Here is a 19,726-nt window from a genome sequence, read left to right as displayed (position 1 = left end):
CTAGGTTCCGTTGCTGTGACTTGCAGTGCCTGTTTCCAGTTTTTTACATTAAAGTTACGTTGGATTGGAGTGCGGCTGTCCTGATCATCTTTTGTTCTTATTTGCCATGTGCATTGCTAGCACCCTCAGTTCCTGAGAAGAAGATTGCACCTAAAAAGACCTGCCTGGAGCGGCAATCTCTGTCTCTTTATAGTTCTTGGATTTAGCAGAGTATAATGCTAGCTCTACAGTCAGTATTAGGATTGTAAGCAGTGACAGTGTGGTAGTCACGCAGCCTAATTTGGCTGCCTAGGTATACAACGTTCCAGTGAATTCACTGCAGTCCTTGTAGTGTTGTGCTCCTTCTGCATGAAAGGTGATGTCAGAGGCAGCTTTTAAAAATGTTGCTCTGCATTGCAAAGAAAATAGCTTATTTGCTAAATTTATGAAATGCAGTTTTTTAGTTTTAAGTATAGTTTTACTTTTTAAGTGTGTTTTAAATAAAATTGCATGGTACCTGATTTTAGATAGGACTATCATAGCTTTTTCCATAGCAAACATGTACACAATAAAAAAAAAAAAAAAAAAACACAAGAGGGCGCCTCCATCTAGGTGTAGAGATTTATTCATAAATAATGGTAAATCAATTAATACATCGCTACACCTAGAGGGAGGCGCCCTCTTGTGTTTTTTTTTTTTTGTTTTATATGTGCATTAGGATCTCTTGTCAATTTTGTTTAGTGAGTTTTGACAATTCACATAAATGTACAATTGGTGGTAGCATACAAAATTATCACTTACAAGGAAGCAATATTAAATTATAGCTCCAATGTTAAAAAAAAATAATATAACCTAAGCGATTTTGGTGATTCTTTTTATATGTGCATTAGGATTTCTTGTCAATTTTGTTTAGTGAGTTTTGACAATTACCATAAATGTACAATTGGTGGTAGCATACGAAAATATCACTTACAAGGAAGCAATATTAAATTATAGCTCCAATGTTAAATAAAGATAATATAACCTAAGCGATTTTGACATAAATCTAACTACTCAAAATAGTACATCATATATTAAAAAGAGAGAATAGACCGTATTTATATAAGATAACCTCAGGTAATAAAAAGGAAAAAAAAAGGATCGCAATCATTAACAAGAATATAATTCTTTAATAAAATGAAAAAAGGAATTGTTTAGAGTCAAAAGTCTTATATAGAGCTTGAGTTAGTAGAACTATATAATGAGTAAATTGGAGGAAAAAGAGAGAATGGAAGAATTAGAAGAGAGAAAAAAGATAAAAGAAAAATAGTCATAGGTAGGAGAAAAATAAAAGGGGAACAAAGAAATAGATAGTGGGGATCCCTGGGGTATCTCATAGTGATGTATACCAGGACTCGACAAAATCTGGGCGCCAGGTCGCAATTGTGACCCGCGCCCGCCGGTAATTGAGGTCGCGGCCTCAATTACTGGCCGTCGTGGGCCGGGGGAGGTGGGGGCACACGGAGGCACAGGATCCTGCGTTTCCGTGCGCCCCCACCTCCTCCGCCGCAGCCGGTATTTGAAGCCGCGGCCTTGTGAAGTCCCAAGCTTCCTTCTGTGACCTGGCGCCATCTGGTGGTGGCCATTGGCATTACAAGTAAAACCAGTTCTAATGTGTAATTTTTCACTGCCATCTCCTTCCCTCTAATTCGAACCCCCAAACATTATATATATTTTTTATTCTGATGCCGCGTACACACGATCATTTTTCGTCATGAACAAAATGTCGTTTTAAAAAAATTTCATTTAAAATGATAGTGTGTGGGCTTCACATTAATTTTTCGGCTTCTGAAAAACTACATTTTTTTGTCGTTACAATACTTTTTGTCACGCCGTATTTGCGCAGCGGTCTTACAAGCTCACTTTTTTGGGGAAAAAATACACTTTTTTAATTAAAAAATAAGACAACAGCAGGCCTGAACATGTGCCTTCTTGAGGGGTACCTTGCGGGCACTGCAGGATTTCAGTCCATGGCAGTGTATTGTGTTACCAATGGTTTTTGTTGGTGATTGTGGTCCCAACTACCTTGAGACCATTCACAAGCTTCTCCTGTGTAGTTGTAGATGAGGCAAAATCTTGTATGGAGCTCCAGACCGAGGGTGATTGATGGTTATTTTGTATTTCTTCTATTTGTGAATAATCGCTCCAACAGTTGTCTCCTTCTCACCAAGCTTCTTGCTGATGGTCTTGTAGCCCATTCCAACCTTGTTCAGGTCCCTGATGTCCTTTGACAGCTCTTTGGTCTTGCCCATGATGGTGAGGTAGAATGGAAGAAAGAGATTGTGTGGACAGGTGTCTTTTACACACATAACAAGTTGTCCTTAGGAGAACCTTCTAGAATTGAAAGGACTAATCTGTGTACCAAATAAGCACATACTGTAGCCAGTCTATGAAAGCCAAAATTATTGTTGGTTGGTAGGAGATCAAATACTTATTTTACTCACTGAACTTCAACTCAATTCATAACATTGGTGTCATGTGTTTTTGCTGTATTTTTGGTTGATATTCTCTCTCTATCATTTAAAATACACCTATGATATAAAGTATAGACCCTTCATTTCTTTGATAGTGGGCAAACTTACAAAATCTGCAGGCAATCAACTAATTATTTTCCCCACTCTAGATACCTAACATATCACGCTCCGGTGGAATGGGGACAAACTATGATATGGTAAATTATCCATAGGCAACACTTTAAAAGTCCTTATCGGTTACCAGTTTAGAGTAAGATCCCTTTCACACTGGGGCCGCGGCCGCTAGCAGTGGCTTCTGTGACACTTTTCGGCTGCTAGCAGGGCACTTTTATCCCCAAAAAAGGGGTAAAAACTCCAGTTTTGCAGTGTTTTCAAGGCGCTTTGAAAGCGCTGCTCATTCATTCCAATGGGCAGGGGCATTTTGTATACAGCGCTCCCAACCCAACAAAAAGATGCTGCTTGCAGGACTTTTTTCCCATCCCGCAGGCGTACCAGACCAGTGTGAAAAGCCGTTATGAACAAGCAAGCCATCGCTTGTGAAATGCATCAACTGCTGTAACTGCTCTTCCTGTGTTCGTCTGAGATTTGTGACAATAAAGATTCATCAAGCGATTTTGGAGTTCCAGTGTGCGCCCACTTCTTTGTTCTGTTAGAGTTTGTTGGCGGTGAGCCGGGGTCTGCACCTGTTATCTGCCTTCGCACCTCTTTTGCCTGGAGCGGTGTGTCTCCCTTTGTTTGCAATGTGAAAAGGCACACTGGAATGAATGAGAGATTTTTTTTAGGTGCTTAGCAGAGCATATTTTTAGCGCTAAAACGCATGAAAACGGCCCCAGTGTAAAAAGGGGTCTTAAGTGTGAGCTCTGGTGCTAGAATTATTGCTCTCACTCTGATGTTTGCAACAAAACCTCACGTATGTGTTGTGATCACCTTATACATATGCATGCAGGACCTACGTATGCGTTCATATTTGAGCATGATCACAGGGGAGTGGGGGTGCTTTACTTTCTTTTTTTATTATTTAATTTTTTATTTTATGCCCTTTTTTTACAGTGTATCTTTTCTTTTTTTTGGGGATCAACTTTATTGCTTACACAGATTACCAACATCTGTTAATGGCCAGTAAACAAACAACTGAAACCCAAGGTGACAAAAATCCTTGTCTCGTCCTCGTCTCTTATATATATACCATAGAGAAGTTCAGGAAATGGATGTTCCTTCTTCTTTTTTTATGGTCAGCCACGGCCACTGCCCACAGTGGCCCCAGGCTTTTCGATGGAACAAGAGAATTTGGAAATGGCAGTGGGAGGGGGGCACTGCCGGCTTAAAAAATTGACACCAGGATCATGATTGCAGCTGTATACTGTTTATACGGCCTAAGGGCATTAAGTGGTTAAAGTAAAGTTAAACTTTAAGGCTGCATTCACACCTGAGCGTTTTGTCGCCTGAAGCATGAAGCTCCAAAACGCTAGAGGGGGAAAAAATACATTATTCTCAATGGAGATGGTTCACATCTCCACTCCAAAATACCTGACGCCAAACGCCTGAAGCTCAAACAAGTTCTAGACCCTTTTTTGTCGCTCGGATTGAGCGTATTTGGGCGTTTTTCTGTTTTTAACATTGGTGACACTAGACCTGTCCAAAATTGCGGTAAAAAACGCTGCGACAAATCGTGGTAAAAAACGCCGCAAAATCGCGGCAAAACGCTACGCTCAGGTGTGAATGCAGATTAAAGGCCACGTTAGCATTCCTAAAATATCACTTACTGTACCCGAAGTACTGTTGCAGCTTCATGAAATAGAATCTGTGGCACAGGACTTTTCAAAGGACAGCAAATGGTCTCTCTTTTTTATTTTTGTGGAGCATTTTGCTTTGTTTATATTGATTACATACTGCTAAATGGCTATACATTGTGTTATATACAGTTTAATTTAGTACTGCTTTAATATTTAAACTAATAATGTTTCTTGATTCTCAGGTACACTCTGATGGTGCCGTGTTTGAACAAGGTTTGAATGGTTTGGTACAACTTAGTGCTGTTGTTGGTCCAGCATTAAACATTCATCTAAAGAATCTGCTTGCCAGTGTAAGTTCTGAAAATAACTTTTTGAAGAGACCCTGATTCTAGACCATTCATTGCAACACAGATCTTCCCATAAGATGATATGAGCATGTCATGTATTTTATGCATGTTATTTAGCTGTAAAAGCCTCCCTTGTGCAGACATTTAAAAGCCCTGAATTTGCCGCTGGGCACCACCATCTTGGATGTGATATCAGCAGACGTGGTCAGTTTAGTTACATAGTAGGTGAGGTTGAAAAAAGACACAAGCCCATCAAGTCCAACCTATGTGTGTGATTATATGTCAGCATTACCTTGTATATCCCTGTATGTTTTGGTCGTTCGGGTGCTTATCTAATACTTTTTTGAAACTATCGATGAGACCCTTGCCTGTGGAAGGGAATTCCTCATCCTGGCTGCTCTTACAGTAAAGAACGCTCTACATAGTTTATGGTTGAACCTCTTTTCTTCTAAATTTAATGAGTGGCCACATGTCTTGCTAAACTTCTTTCTACAAAAAAGTTGTATCCCTATTGTGGGGTCACCAGTACGGTATTTGTAAATTGAAATCATATCCCCTCTCAAGGGTCTGTTCTCCAGAGAGAATAAGTTCAGTGCTCGCAACCTTTCCTCATAACTAATATCCTCCAGACCCTTTATTAGCTTTGTTGCTTTTTTGTACTCTCTCCATTTCCAGTACATCCTTCCTGAGGATTGGTGCCCAGAACTGGACAGCATACTCCAGGTGCGGCCAGACCAGAGTCTTGTAGAGTAGGAGAATTATCGCTTTATCTCTTGAATTAATCCCTTTTTTAATGCATGCCAATATTGTTTGCTTTGTTAGCCGCATCTTGGCATTGCATGCCATTGCTGAACCTGTCATCTACTTGGACCCCCAGGTCCTTTTCTATCCTAGATTCCCGCAGAGGTTCTTCCCCTAGTAACATAAAAAATTTAAACTACCACCATTTTATTTTCTAGGGTGTCTGCTTTCAGAAAAATATATGATGATTTTTTTTTTTCCAAGGCTAAAAGTATGTTTTCTGGTACATTCTTTTTTATTAAAATTTTTGAGAACAACTGCAATAATCCCACGCAGGGGATATAAGCAATAAACATAACATGGCACAGCTGAATAGTGCACATTTAAAAATATATTCGATAGTGGGAGTTATCAGGCATCAACAGCCTAGGCCGGGGGTCAACATAGAGTAAATGCTGCAGTGGACAGGGGCGTAACTAGAAATCACAGGGCCCCATAGCAAAATGTTGTATGGGCCCCCCCCCACCGGATTTACTTCCTTTGCCGCCCCAAGGCCGGGTCCTTCAATGACGCCCCCCCCGCCCAAAAAAAACTAAAAGTCCCCCAACCCTGAAAGCGCACAGAAAAATCATACGGGTGGACCTACATATAAAATGTATAAGGACTGAGGGGTGAGCCGTGTATGGGGGAATTTAGGGGTGATCTGTGTACGGTGTGCAGGATTTAGGGGTGATCTGTGCACATGCAAGTACCCTCCTTCCCAAGTACAGAGCTCTCCTCTCCCCAGATTAGTTTGGAGCCCACCCTCCATCAATACACATTCCTCTGGCATCAACCCCCCTTCTTCCCCCTTTCAGTAGTGAGCATTCCGGTCACCCAACTAACATCAGAGATGGGCTGCAGAAGAGAAGCTGTAACTCACTGCATGTCCGTGGGGCATAGGGTGACCACGTGTCCCGGATTGCCCGGGACAGTCCCGCATTTTGCAGGTCTGTCCCGGGCACCTTCATTCCAGGACAATACAGTGTCCCGGAATGAAACTGACACAGCCACCCCCCCGGCCAATCTTATGACCCCAAAAAAGGCCGTCACATCAACGCTTTACTCACTGACGGTACTTGCCCTGGCCGGGAATGCCTGGAGGAGCACAGTCCCCGCCCCCTTCTTGTGATTGGAGAAATCATAAATCCCACCTGATTTTTGGGAGGGGGGGGGGTGTCCCTGAATGGTAGTTTGGAAATGTGGTCACCCTAGTGGAGCAGCTCCTGCCTGTGTACACCCCCCACCCCTTCCCCCCTCCCCTCTCTGCTTTCACATAGAGATAGATAGACAATGTGTTTTGTAGAGCAGAGAGGGTTCTAAACGGCTGTCGGGAGGAGAGCGCTGTCACTTGTAAATACAGCAGCGCTTCTGTATTGACAAGTGACAGTAGAGAGGATTTTTTCACCCCTGTGTTGCCGCAGCGCCCAGGGCTGCTGTTAGAAATCACGGGGCCCCGTACAGCCTACCTGACAGGGCCCCCCTAAAAAAATATCAAAACAAATATTTTTGCTAACAATACACCACAAAAATCATTTTTAACATACACAAGCACAAAAAAAAACTTATAAACTTACAGGGGAACAGGGCTAAATATACAACAGGAAAGACAATTCCCCTCTTCCTTCCCCATCAGAGTTTCTGTCTTTCTTCTGGTGCTTTGCAGGGGTTAAAGAAGGATCCCGAGGTGGAGCATCTTACTACTGCTGCTTGTGTGGGTCAGGGATGTGTACTGCGCCAATCACATGGGATGAATAGGAGAAGAGGGTCAGCAGTAGGGATGAGCCGAACATACCCGGGTTCGGTTCGCATCAGAACGTTCGAACAGACCGCGGGTTCGCGCGAACATTTAGAACCCCATTGAAGTCTATGGGACTCGAACGTTCGAATTCAAAAACGATCATTTTAAAGACCAATATTCAATTCAATGTTGGTAAACGTCTTTCAGAACCCGGGTCTTGCCCCAGGGAACATGTATCAATCGAAAAAAATATTTTAAAAACGGACGTTTTTGCGGGGCAGCGATTTTAATGATGTTTAAAGTGAGAAAAAAAAAATGAAAAATTCCTTCAAATATCACACCTGCTGTGTGTCTCTAGTAGTGGCACATGTTTAGAAATGTCCCTGCACAACATTAAATTATTATAAGAACAAAGTAATTTAATACTGGTTGCGCACGTGCTGTGTGGGAACAATATCTCGATTATTTTAGGGGTGGTGGGGGGGTGGCATTATCTTTTTGGGAAAGCAAAATTGTAGAAAAAAGGGCACCCCTCAAACATACTGTAATTGTAGCGCAACAAAGAGCCACGTGCAAAGTATTGCATCAAAAATTGTTATTAGGCGCCCTTGTTACACAGGGGCATAAAAATGTGTCCGTATGCGCAACATAACACTGCAACCCCTCCCAATATCTGTAATTGGAGCGCAACAAGGAGCCACGTGCAAAGTATTGCATCAAAAATTGTTATTAGGTGCCCCTCTTACACAGGGGCATAAAAATGTGTCCGTAGGCGCAACATAACACTGCAACCCCTCCCAATATCTGTAATTGGAGCGCAACAAGGAGCCACGTGCAAAGTATTGCATCAAAAATTGTTATTAGGTGCCCCTGTTACACAGGGGCATAAAAATGTGTCCGTAGGCGCAACATAACACTGCAACCCCTCCCAATATCTGTAATTGGAGCGCAACAAGGAGCCACGTGCAAAGTATTGCATCAAAAATTGTTATTAGGCGCCCTTGTTACACAGGGGCATAAAAATGTGTCCGTAGGCGCAACATAACACTGCAACCCCTCCCAATATCTGTAATTGGAGCGCAACAAGGAGCCACGTGCAAAGTATTGCATCAAAAATTGTTATTAGGTGCCCCTGTTACACAGGGGCATAAAAATGTGTCCATAGGCGCAACATAACACTGCAACCCCTCCCAATATCTGTAATTGGAGCGCAACAAGGAGCCACGTGCAAAGTATTGCATCAAAAATTGTTATTAGGTGCCCCTGTTACACAGGGGCATAAAAATGTGTCCATAGGCGCAACATAACACTGCAACCCCTCCCAATATCTGTAATTGGAGCGCAACAAGGAGCCACGTGCAAAGTATTGCATCAAAAATTGTTATTAGGTGCCCCTGTTACACAGGGGCATAAAAATGTGTCCGTAGGCGCAACATAACACTGCAACCCCTCCCAATATCTGTAATTGGAGCGCAACAAGGAGCCACGTGCAAAGTATTGCATCAAAAATTGTTATTAGACGCCCCTGTTACACAGGGGCACAAAAATTAGGCCTTAGGCCACGTGCAAAGTATTGCATCAAAAATTGTTATTAGACGCCCCTGTTACACAGGGGCACAAAAATTAGGCCTTAGGCCACGTGTAAAGTATTGCATCAAAAATTGTTATTAGACGCCCCTGTTACACAGGGGCACAAAAATTAGGCCTTAGGCCACGTGCAAAGTATTGCATCAAAAATTGTTATTAGACGCCCCTGTTACACAGGGGCACAAAAATTAGGCCTTAGGCCACGTGCAAAGTATTGCATCAAAAATTGTTATTTGACGCCCCTGTTACACAGGGGCACAAAAATTAGGCCTTAGGCCACGTGCAAAGTATTGCATCAAAAATTGTTATTAGACGCCCCTGTTACACAGGGGCACAAAAATTAGGCCTTAGGCACTGGTGGCGGAGCACAGAAAAACAAAATTTCTTACTAGCTAACAGCATGAAAAGTGAGGAGGAGAAGGATATTCCATCAGCAGCACAACAGGACAGTCACTCAGCATCAGCAGTCTCAAAGGGATCTGATATTTCAACACAAAATTCGTATTCAGTAACATCAGCATCAGGTGCTTGGTAGCCGGTGTTGATCCAAGCCTGATTCATTTTGATGAAGGTCAGTCGATCAACAGAGTCGGTGGAGAGGCGTACCCTGTGATCGGTCACAAAGCCTCCAGCAGCACTGAATGTACGTTCTGAAAGAACACTGGATGCAGGGCAAGCCAGTAGCTCAATTGCGTACTGTGCAAGCTCTGGCCAGTGATCCATCCTCAAGACCCAGTAAGCCAGAGGATTTTCCGTGGGGAAGGTGTCCAAGTCGGATCTTGCCGCTAGGTATTCCCGGACCATGTAAACCAGACGCTGGCGATGGTTGCTGGAACCGGTCAGACCTTGGGGCTGCGGACTAAAAAATTGTCTGAACGCATCGGTCAGACGGCCACCTTCTCCACCGCTCCTTCTCTGACTCACCGAAGCCTCAGCAAGACGTTGTCCAGGGCCAGGTTTTGGTAATCCCCCCGGTTCTGGGAACGCATTGCACAGACCCTTCTGCAAGGCCTCCCGCAGTAGTTTCATCTTCTGCTCCCTCTGCTATGGCAACATAAGATCCGTTACCTTACTCTTGTAACGTGGATCAAGGAGAGTTGCCAGCCAGTAATGATCCCTCTCCTTGATAGCACGTACACGAGGATCCTTACGCAGGCTTTGCAGAATCAGGGAGGCCATGCAGCGTAGGTTTGCAGAGGCATTCGGGGCACAGTCCTCTGGGTCACTGAGGACGACAGGATCCTCAGCCACCTCATCCCAGCCACGTAAAAGTCCACGTGTTCCTTGGGACTGTAAATGATCCCTTGAAGACTGCTGCTGTTGATGCCGAGTGCTAGGCTCCACCTCCATGCTGCTGATACAATCCTCCTCCTCCTCCTCTTCCTCATCCTCCTCTTCCTGTGTTCCAGGTGGGCAAGCAGGAACAGTGTCTGGATAAAGGGGGCCTTGAGAGGTAAGTTAGTCCTCCTCTTCCTCCCTCTGTTCTGCCTCAAGGGCCCTGTCCATTATTCCACGTAGGGTGTGCTCCAACATGTGAATAAGCGGGACAGTCTCACTGATGCATGCACTGTCACTGCTCACCATCCTCGTGGCCTCCTCAAATGGTGACAGGACAGTGCATGCATCCCTGATCAAGGCCCACTGGCGTGGTGAAAAAAACCCAAGCTCCCCTGAGCCAGTTCTGCTGCCATATTGGCACAGGTACTCATTGATGGCCCTCTGCTGCGTGTGCAGCCGCTGCAGCATGGCCAACGTAGAGTTCCATCTGGTGGGCATGTCACAGATTAGGCGGTTCTTGGGCAGGTTGTATTCCCTCTGGAGGTCTGTCAGCCGAGCAGTGGCATTATATGACCTCCGGAAATGCACACAGACTTTCCTGGCCTGCCTCAGGACATCCTGTAAGCCAGGGTACCTGCCCAAGAACCGCTGCACCACCAAATTGAGAACATGCGCAAAACAGGGCACATGGGTGAGTTTTCCACGTCGCAGGGCAGAGAGGAGGTTGGTGCCATTATCGCTGACCACCATTCCAGGCTTCAGCTGGCGTGGCGTCAACCACCTCTGAGCCTGCCCCTGCAGAGCTGAAAGAACCTCTTCCCCAGTGTGGCTCCTGTCTCCCAAGCACACCAGCTCTAGGACCGCATGGCATCTCTTGGCCTGCATTCCTGCGTAGCCCGTCGTACGCCTACGGAGCACGGCTGGTTCTGAGCCAACATCACCACAGGAAGAGGCCACAGAGGAAGAAGAAGAGGAGGGGGTGGAGGAGAGAGGTGTGTCACAAGCAGTTGTAGTGTTTTGGAGGCGTGGTGGTGGAACAACCTCCAAAACTACTGTGCCTTGACCTGCGTCCTTCCCAGCTGCCAGCAGAGTCACCCAATGGGCCGTAAAAGACAGGTAACGTCCCTGTCCATGCCTGCTGGACCATGAGTCAGCGGTAAGATGCACCTTACCACTGACCGCCCTGTCCAGCGAGGTATGGACATTGCCTTCCACATGCCGGTAGAGAGCCGGAATCGCCTTCCGTGAAAAAAAGTGGCGTTTGGGTACTTGCCACTGAGGTACTGCACATTCCACAAACTCACGGAAGGGGGCAGAATCTACCAACTGGAAAGGTAGCAGTTGAAGTGCTAGCAATTTTGCTAAGCTAGCATTCAACCGCTGGGCATGTGGATGGCTGGGAGCGTACTTCTTTCGGCGCTGCAGCAGCTGGGGCAGGGAAATTTGTCTGGTAATATCAGTAGATTGGCCGGATGTACTACCACTACTACGTTGTGACACACCTATTTCTACACCTTCGGTGCAGGCTGCAGAGAGGACTAGGGGTCTAGTGGGGTTTGAGGTCACAGAAGGGCAAGGGGAGGACCGCTTTGGTCTTTGGTGTGGGTCTTTCTGGTATGCCTGCCAACGAGCTGCATGGCAGGTCGACATATGTCTGGACAAGCATGTGGTGCCCAAGCGGGTGATGTTTTGGCCACGTGAGATACGCTTGAGACATATGTTGCAAACAGCAAAGGTAGCATCTGATGGACAGGTTTCAAAAAAGGCCCACACCAAAGAACTTTTGCTGTACCGTTGAGACACAGCAGCGCCACGTAATGCAGTTGGTGTACTGCCCTTAAGCTGACCCCTGGAGGGCTTCCTGCCTCTTTGAAGATGTGCCTGTGCCTCGTCCTCTTCCTCCTCTCTCCTACCAGGCACCCAGGTAGAGTCAATGACCTCATCATCCCCTCCCTCCTCATCATCACTGGCGACAACCTGGCAGTATGCTCCAGCTGGGGGAACATCACTCCCAGATTGTTGTCCCTCTCGGCCACCCCCTCTCCCTGGGCTCACATCAATGCCTTCCTCTATCAGTGTTCCGTCATCGGAGTCTTCAAAACGCTGTGCATCTTCAGCTAGCATGTACCCAACACTGTGTTGAAACAGTTCGGGGGACTCCTCAGGAGGACACGGTGGGACTAGGGAAGGATTGTGTGATCCCATTGTGCAGAGGGTAGAGGACGCCTTGGCAGCTGCTTTGCCAGACAAACTATAATCAGTCTGTGTGAGAGAGGATGAGGAGGATGAGGACGGCTTGGTCATCCACTCAACTAATTTCTCAGCATGTGTAAGTGGACAATCAGCCACTCCTTATTTTGGGCACTATGTCTCCTTATTGCCTGTAAGAAGACAAAGTTACAACTTTCACACCGTTGTCTTTATATATATGTACCACGAGCGAGACAAGCAGATATCCATTTAACAGCCTGCTGGTACAGTGATTGTTTCAGGGTTTGTATGTGAGCAGAGAGGTAAGCCTTCTGATTCACTATTGGTGAAGGGTGCACGTTGTGTGGACCTACCTGAGCACACACCTTCATTCACCTGAGTTTGACATTTTTTACACTCAATCACTCATTTATCTACCAGTCACTTTTTACCTGTCTGTTTGTTGGACTGCACTCTAATATTGTCCATAAGACTTCCCTTTTTTTTTTTTTTTCTCAAGTTTCACCAATCGGATATTTGTTTATTTCTATTAATCGCTTGGGAAGTCTTTTGTTCGAACTGTTCACTTATCATTGATATTTTGAAGATTCTCTATATGTGTTTTCGATACACGGTTTAGGCTAGACCACACTCATTTCACTTTTCATTGTGGGTCACCCCCACCGTGTCAATATACTTACTATCTCACGGCCCACTGTCCACGGATTTTTTGTCACCTCACCCCCTTTTTTATTTGCCCCCCCTTATTCTAGTCTTTTTACAGCGCAGACACTTTCACATTTTACACAGTATCAATTCTTTTGTCTTGAGAGGACAACATTCTTGGTGTTTGCTGCAGTATTCACGCCCACTCACCCCACTGTCCTTTTTCTGGCCCACTCCCCTTCACCTTTATCCCATACAGCGCAGGAGTCCACCTAATACATTAATTTCTCAGCATGTTGAGGCTCAACACGGCCAGCTCCCGAAAAGAAGGACGAGCGGCCACGGCCACGTGCTGAAGAGGATGCACCACATCCATCACCAGCGTTACCTCTAGATGCAGAGCCTGCTTGCCCTCGTGACTCTCTGCCTCTCTTTGTCCTTCCAGCCATAGTTATGCGTTCAGGTGTTATGTAACAAAATAGTCGCTGTCACATCGACTGCGTTCAGATGGTATTAAACAGCAACCACACAGTAAGAGCGACTTGGCTCAAGTGTAAAGTAACAAAGTAGTCGCTGTCACACCGACTGCGTTCAGATGGTATTAAACAGCAATCACACAGTAAGAGCGACTTGGTTCAAGTGTAAAGTAACAAAATAGTCGCTGTCACACCAACTGCTTTCAGATGGTATTAAACAGCAACCACACAGTAAGAGCGACTTGGCTCAAGTGTAAAGTAACAAAATAGCCGCAGTGACACCAACTGCCTTTAGTTGCTATTAAACAGCACGCACGCAGTAATAGCGACTGCGGTCAAATGCGATTTAACAGCACGCACGCAGTGACACCAACTGCCTTTAGTTGCTATTAAACAGCACGCACGCAGTAATAGCGACTGCGGTCAAATGCGATTTAACAGCACGCACGCAGTGACACCAACTGCCTTTAGTTGCTATTAAACAGCACGCACGCAGTAATAGCGACTGCGGTCAAATGTGATTTAACAGCACGCACGCAGTGACACCAACTGCCTTTAGTTGCTATTAAACAGAACGCACGCAGTAATAGCGACTGCGGTCAAATGCGATTTAACAGCACGCACGCAGTGACACCAACTGCCTTTAGTTGCTATTAAACAGCACGCACGCAGTAATAGCGACTGCGGTCAAATGCGATTTAACAGCACGCACGCAGTGACACCAACTGCCTTTAGTTGCTATTAAACAGCACGCACGCAGTAATAGCGACTGCGGTCAAATGCGATTTAACAGCACGCACGCAGTGACACCAACTGCCTTTAGTTGCTATTAAACAGCACGCACGCAGTAATAGCGACTGCGGTCAAATGCGATTTAACAGCACGCACGCAGTGACACCAACTGCCTTTAGTTGCTATTAAACAGCACGCACGCAGTAATAGCGACTGCGGTCAAATGCGATTTAACAGCACGCACGCAGTGACACCAACTGCCTTTAGTTGCTATTAAACAGCACGCACGCAGTAATAGCGACTGCGGTCAAATGCAATTTAACAGCACACACGCAGTGACACCAACTGCCTTTAGTTGCTATTAAACAGCACGCAGTAATAGCGACTGCGTTTCTGTGCAATTCAATAGCCCAGTTGCATTAACAGCGACTGCGCTTCTGTGCAAATAAATTGCACACGTGCAGTAACAGGTAATGCGTCTGTGTGTGCAATTAACTAGCACACGTTAAATAACACAGAATAATTATATTTAAAGTAAATCCCTAATGCAGGCAATACAACACGTTAGAGCGCTGCATGTAGAACAATCTCCTGCCTGATAGATAAACTAGCTGAGCTGTACAGTTTATAAATATATTGACAACGCCTAAGGATGTGAATATATTCTCTACAAACTGTACTTTTAACTATACTGACTACACTTCCTACTCTATCTATCTATCTATCTATCTATCTATCTATCTATCTATCTATCTATCTATCTATCTGGTTAAGACACATTGGGCCTGATTTACCAAGCCTTTACTCCATGACTCATGGAGTAAAAGCAGGAGTAGCAGCCGTTTGGCCATTTACTAAAGAAATACGCTGCTAGTGCAGTGTATTTCCCTAGTTACTAATGTGCTCCGTGCGCCCAGGAGAGGGTGCATTGTGCACCAGTACAGACCTGGCGCACGGCACATTAAACTATAAATTGCGGGGGTTTGGGCGGGAGTTTATTAAGGGGGGAGGTGGGGGGATGCAGGGGAAGTGAAGTGACATGTGTTTTGAAGTGTTTGGCGGGCCGAATTGAAAGGGAAAGTGTTTTTTGAAAACAGATCCCCGTACGCTTGCACAGTGCGCCTGAACCTCGGGAGGTTCATTTGCATACTGGGCATGCGCAGAGAGAAAAGTCAGGGATTCCCGTGCGCCCTGTCAGTACGCCGTGAAAATCTTGGTAAATACCAAGCGGCGTACCCGTGAATGCGCTGCGTGACGCGGCGCACGGGAATCTCCGAGCTGTTTTCAGCCCTGAAGGGGAACTCGGCGCCAAATTTCAAACTTGAAATCGGCGCGGGTCCCCCTTCAGGGCTACATTAGGCTCTTAGGCTTGGTCCGGAACGTGAGGGGTTAAACCCGCGCCGATTCGGCGCGGGGGTCCCCCCCAGATCCAAACCAAGCCCTCATCCCAAGCATGCAGTCTGGCCCGGACAGGAATGGGGGAGGGGACGAGCGAGCGGCCCCCCCCCCTCCTGAGCCGTACCAGACCGCATGCCCTCAACATGGGGGAGTGTGTGCTGTGGGGGAGGGGGGCACTGCCCCCCCACCCCACAGCACTCTTGCCCCCATGTCGATAGGGACAAGAGCCTCTTCCCGACAACCCTTGCCATTGGTTGTCGGGGTATGCGGGCGGGGCTAATCGGAATCTGTGAGCTCCCTTTAATAAGGGGGCCCCCAGATGCCGGCCCCCCACCCTATGTGAATGAGTATGGGGTACATCGTACCTCTACCCATTCACATGGGGGAAATGTAAAGTAAAAAAAAAACACCACACAGAATAAAATATTTTATTAATCTGCTCCGGAGCCCCCCCTTTCTTCTTTAGCTCTCTTAGAAGGGGGGGTTTCTTCTCTCCCGATCTTCCGCCGGGACCCTGGGCTTCGGTGATTTCTGCCGGGGGAGGGCGCCATCCCTCGGTCCTCTCCGGAGCCTTCCGCCGGATGCCCCCACCCCATTTAAGCTCTTTTTCATTAGGGAGGGGCATCCGGACTTCGGGGTCTTCTGCCGGGGGATGGCGCCTATCCCCCGGTCTTTCCGGTGCCTTCCGCCAGGGTTCCGGTCTTCCTGGTCTTCTGCCGGGGGTGCGCCAACTCCCCGGTCTTTTCTCTTCTGTCTTCTCTGCTCCCTCTTCTGCCTGGCTCCCCCGCGGAGCCAGGGCTTTCTTCCGTCTTCTTTATTCTCCCTTCCTTCTTCTGCCTGTCTCCTCCGGGAGCCCAGGGCTTGTCTCCGCTGTCTTATCCCTTCTCTTCCATTGGATGTTGACACGACGAGGTCCGGCGCTGGAATGCCGTCTGAGCAGTGGGCATGGACTTATATAGGGCAATGCCACCATGTGACCTCAACCCATGTGACATCACATTCCCATCATGCCCAGGGAATGTGATGTCACATGGGTTGAGGTCACATGGTGGCATTACCCTATATAAGTCCATGCCCGCCGCTGACACGGCATGTCAGCGCGGAACCTCGTCGTGTCAACATCCAATGGAAGAGAAGGAAGAAGACAGCGGAGACAAGCCCTGGGCTCCCGGAGGAGACAGGCAGAAGAAGGAAGAGAGAAGAAAGAAGACGGAAGAAAGCCCTGGCTCCGCGGGGGAGCCAGGCAGAAGAGGGAGCAGAGAAGACAGAAGAGAAAAGACCGGGGAGTTGGCGCACCCCCGGCAGAAGACCAGGAAGACCGGAACCCTGGCGGAAGGCACCGGAAAGACCGGGGGATAGGCGCCATCCCCCGGCAGAAGACCCCGAAGTCCGGATGCCCCTCCCTAATGAAAAAGAGCTTAAATGGGGTGGGGGCATCCGGCGGAAGGCTCCGGAGAGGACCGAGGGATGGCGCCCTCCCCCGGCAGAAATCACCGAAGCCCAGGGTCCCGGCGGAAGATCGGGAGAGAAGAAACCCCCCCTTCTAAGAGAGCTAAAGAAGAAAGGGGGGGCTCCGGAGCAGATTAATAAAATATTTTATTCTGTGTGGTGTTTTTTTTACTTTACATTTCCCCCATGTGAATGGGTAGAGGTACGATGTACCCCATACTCATTCACATAGGGTGGGGGGCCGGAATCTGGGGACCCCTTTATTAAAGGGGTCTCTCAGATTCTGATAAGCTCTCCGCCCGCATACCCCGACAACCAACGGCCAGGGTTGTCGGGAAGAGGCTCTTGTCCCTATCGACATGGGGGCAAGAGTGCTTTGGGGTGGGGGGGCAGTGCCCCCCTCCCCCACAGCACACACTCCCCCATGTTGAGGGCATGTGGTCTGGTATGGCTCAGGAGGGAGGGGGGCGCTCGCTCGTCCCCACCCCCATTCCTGTCTGACCAGACTGCGTGCCTGGGATAAGGGCTTGGTTTGGATCTTGGGGGGGGGGGAGCCCACGCTATTTTTTTGGGCCCCGGTTTAACCCCTTATGTTCCAGACCAAGCCTAAGAGCCTGGTATGCACCTGGAGGGAACCCACCTTATTTTTTTTGGGGGGGTCTGGAGTTCCCCTTCATGAACAGCGATCTGTCATTTACACATGTCAGTCCCATCCCCCCCCCCTACAGTTAGAACACACCCAGGGAACATATTTAACCCCTCCCTCGCACCTAGTGTTAACCCCTTCCCTGCCAGTGGCATTTTTTGAGTAAGCAATGCATTTTTTACAGCACTGATCGCTAGAAAAATGCCAATGGTTCCAAAAAAGTGTTCGATGTGTCCGCCATAATGTCGCAGTACCGATAAAAATCGCTGATCGCCCCAATAACTAGTTAAAACAACAAAAACAAAAAATTTGTAGACGCTATACCTTTTGCAAAAACCAAACACTAAACGCTATTAGCGATTTTTTGGAACCAAAAAGATGTAGAATACGTATCGGCCTAAACTGAGGGGTTTTTTAGTTTTTTGAATATATATTTTTGGGGATATTTATTATAGCAAAAAGTAAAAATAATTTTTACATATGTGGGCGGGACTTACGCAAGTCCCGCCCACATATATAAACATCGTTCAAACCACACATGTGAGGTATTGACGCGTGCGTTAGAGCGAGAGCAATACTTTTACCACTAGACTTTCTTTGTAACTATAAACTGGTAACCTGGAAAAAAAATAAAAGGTCGCCTATGGGGATATTCACGGAATTCATTTTGGCCCCATTGCAGGAGTGTTTCCAATAGTAAAGCGTGACATGTAAGGTATCTATTTACTCAGTGTAACATCATCTTTCACATTATCCCCAAAAATTGGGCTCACTTTTGTGTTTTGTTAATTTTTAACCACTTGAGCCCGGACCATATTTCTGGTCAATGACCGGGCAAGTTTTTGTGATTCGGCGCGGCGTCGCTTTAACTGACAATTGCGCAGTCGTGCGACGTGGCTCCCAAACAAAATTGGCAACCTTTTTTTTCACACAAATAGATTATTAAATGTGCGTGTTTACTTCTGTCTTTAACACCTCCCCTTCAGGCTGGAAAGCATCAGATCAGGGGAAACAAAAAAAAAAAAGCTCTCATTCCATTGCAGCTTGGTTCCTACATGTGTGATGAACTGAGCATGCTCAAACACTTAGAAAAAAAATATCCTTTCTTTTTAAAAGGTGAAAAACACTCATTGGATGCTCATAGAGCGTGGTTTGGGTTAATTGCAGGTGTGCCCAATTACAAGCTCACCCAAACTAGAGACTGCAATTTGTTCATGTGATTTCAATTGCTTCATTACTAGCACTGTTATAAAAAGCTTGGATCGATCAGTCCTCAGCTGCCCTCAGAAGGGGCAGGCTGGCAGAAATGCTGTTGCTAAACACAAATGTGGTTTGTTGCATGGGTTTTGTTTTATTTTGCCAATGGTTTTGGTTTATTTTTAAATAATGTTCACTTTGATGTATTTGTCTATGTGGCCTTATTTTATGAAAAATGTGTAAAGCTATGGTTAATTAGAATTTTGAAATGTATTTTTGTTTGCCTTTTTTTGCTTTCCTTGTTTTGTTGACCAATAAAAATTACTTTAAAATTGTTAAGTTTGTCTTTTGTTACTTTTTCATGCTACATATGTTGACAGCTGCAGCTGAACTAGGTTTGGGCCTAACAAATTATGTGTGATTTTTGTCTAAGCTTCTTTCCTGGTGTGTAATCATGAAATGTTTGCCATGTTTATTCTCCCTGACTTTAAAGACAAAAACTGGTAAGTATTTTATTTATTCTGCAGTGGTCCTCAGCCCTCAAGTACCCCCGACAGGACATGTTTTGGGGATTTCTCTTATCAAGAATTGCTGTCCAGACTATTTTAAAGCACATGTGCAAGATGAAGGAAAACCTGCAAACATGGCCTGTGGGGGGGGGGGGTTTGCTATTGGTGGACAGGCTTGACGTGCTGATTTACAGCACTGTGCTTAAATCTAGCGCAAGGCAATCCTATTCAAATTGTGGGTGTTTGAGGGAAGCCAAGTGAGTGTTAGAACCCCTGCTTTGTGTTTTTTTATTTTTGTGTTGAGCTTTGTGTCCCTTTTCTTAAAATTGGCTTCACTTCCTGTCACACAGCTGAACAGGAAGTGAGGTTAAAACCCTACCAGTGTCATTTCTTGGGGACACCGGTCAATCTAACTAGTGTCCCCATTAAGCAAATTGCACTCCAGCACTGCTGTGTACACCCCAAATCATGGGTCTTCAAACTACGGCCCTCCAGTTGTTCAGGA

General features: G+C 46.3%; 1 protein-coding gene across 2 annotated transcripts in view; it reads left to right on the top strand.

The window, feature by feature from the left end:
• Nucleotides 1–19,726, top strand: part of PACRGL (parkin coregulated like) — a 79,578-nt gene that overhangs the window by 33,580 nt on the left and 26,272 nt on the right. For both annotated transcript variants that reach the window (XM_040335196.1, XM_040335197.1), the window contains one exon: nt 4,468–4,575. In XM_040335196.1, coding sequence (XP_040191130.1) covers nt 4,468–4,575 — 108 coding nt within the window. The remainder of the gene's footprint in view (nt 1–4,467; nt 4,576–19,726) is intronic.

Source organism: Rana temporaria, chromosome 1 (assembly GCF_905171775.1).
Source record: "Rana temporaria chromosome 1, aRanTem1.1, whole genome shotgun sequence".
NCBI lineage: Eukaryota > Metazoa > Chordata > Amphibia > Anura > Ranidae > Rana > Rana temporaria.
This window is presented reverse-complemented; position numbering and strand designations above follow the sequence as displayed.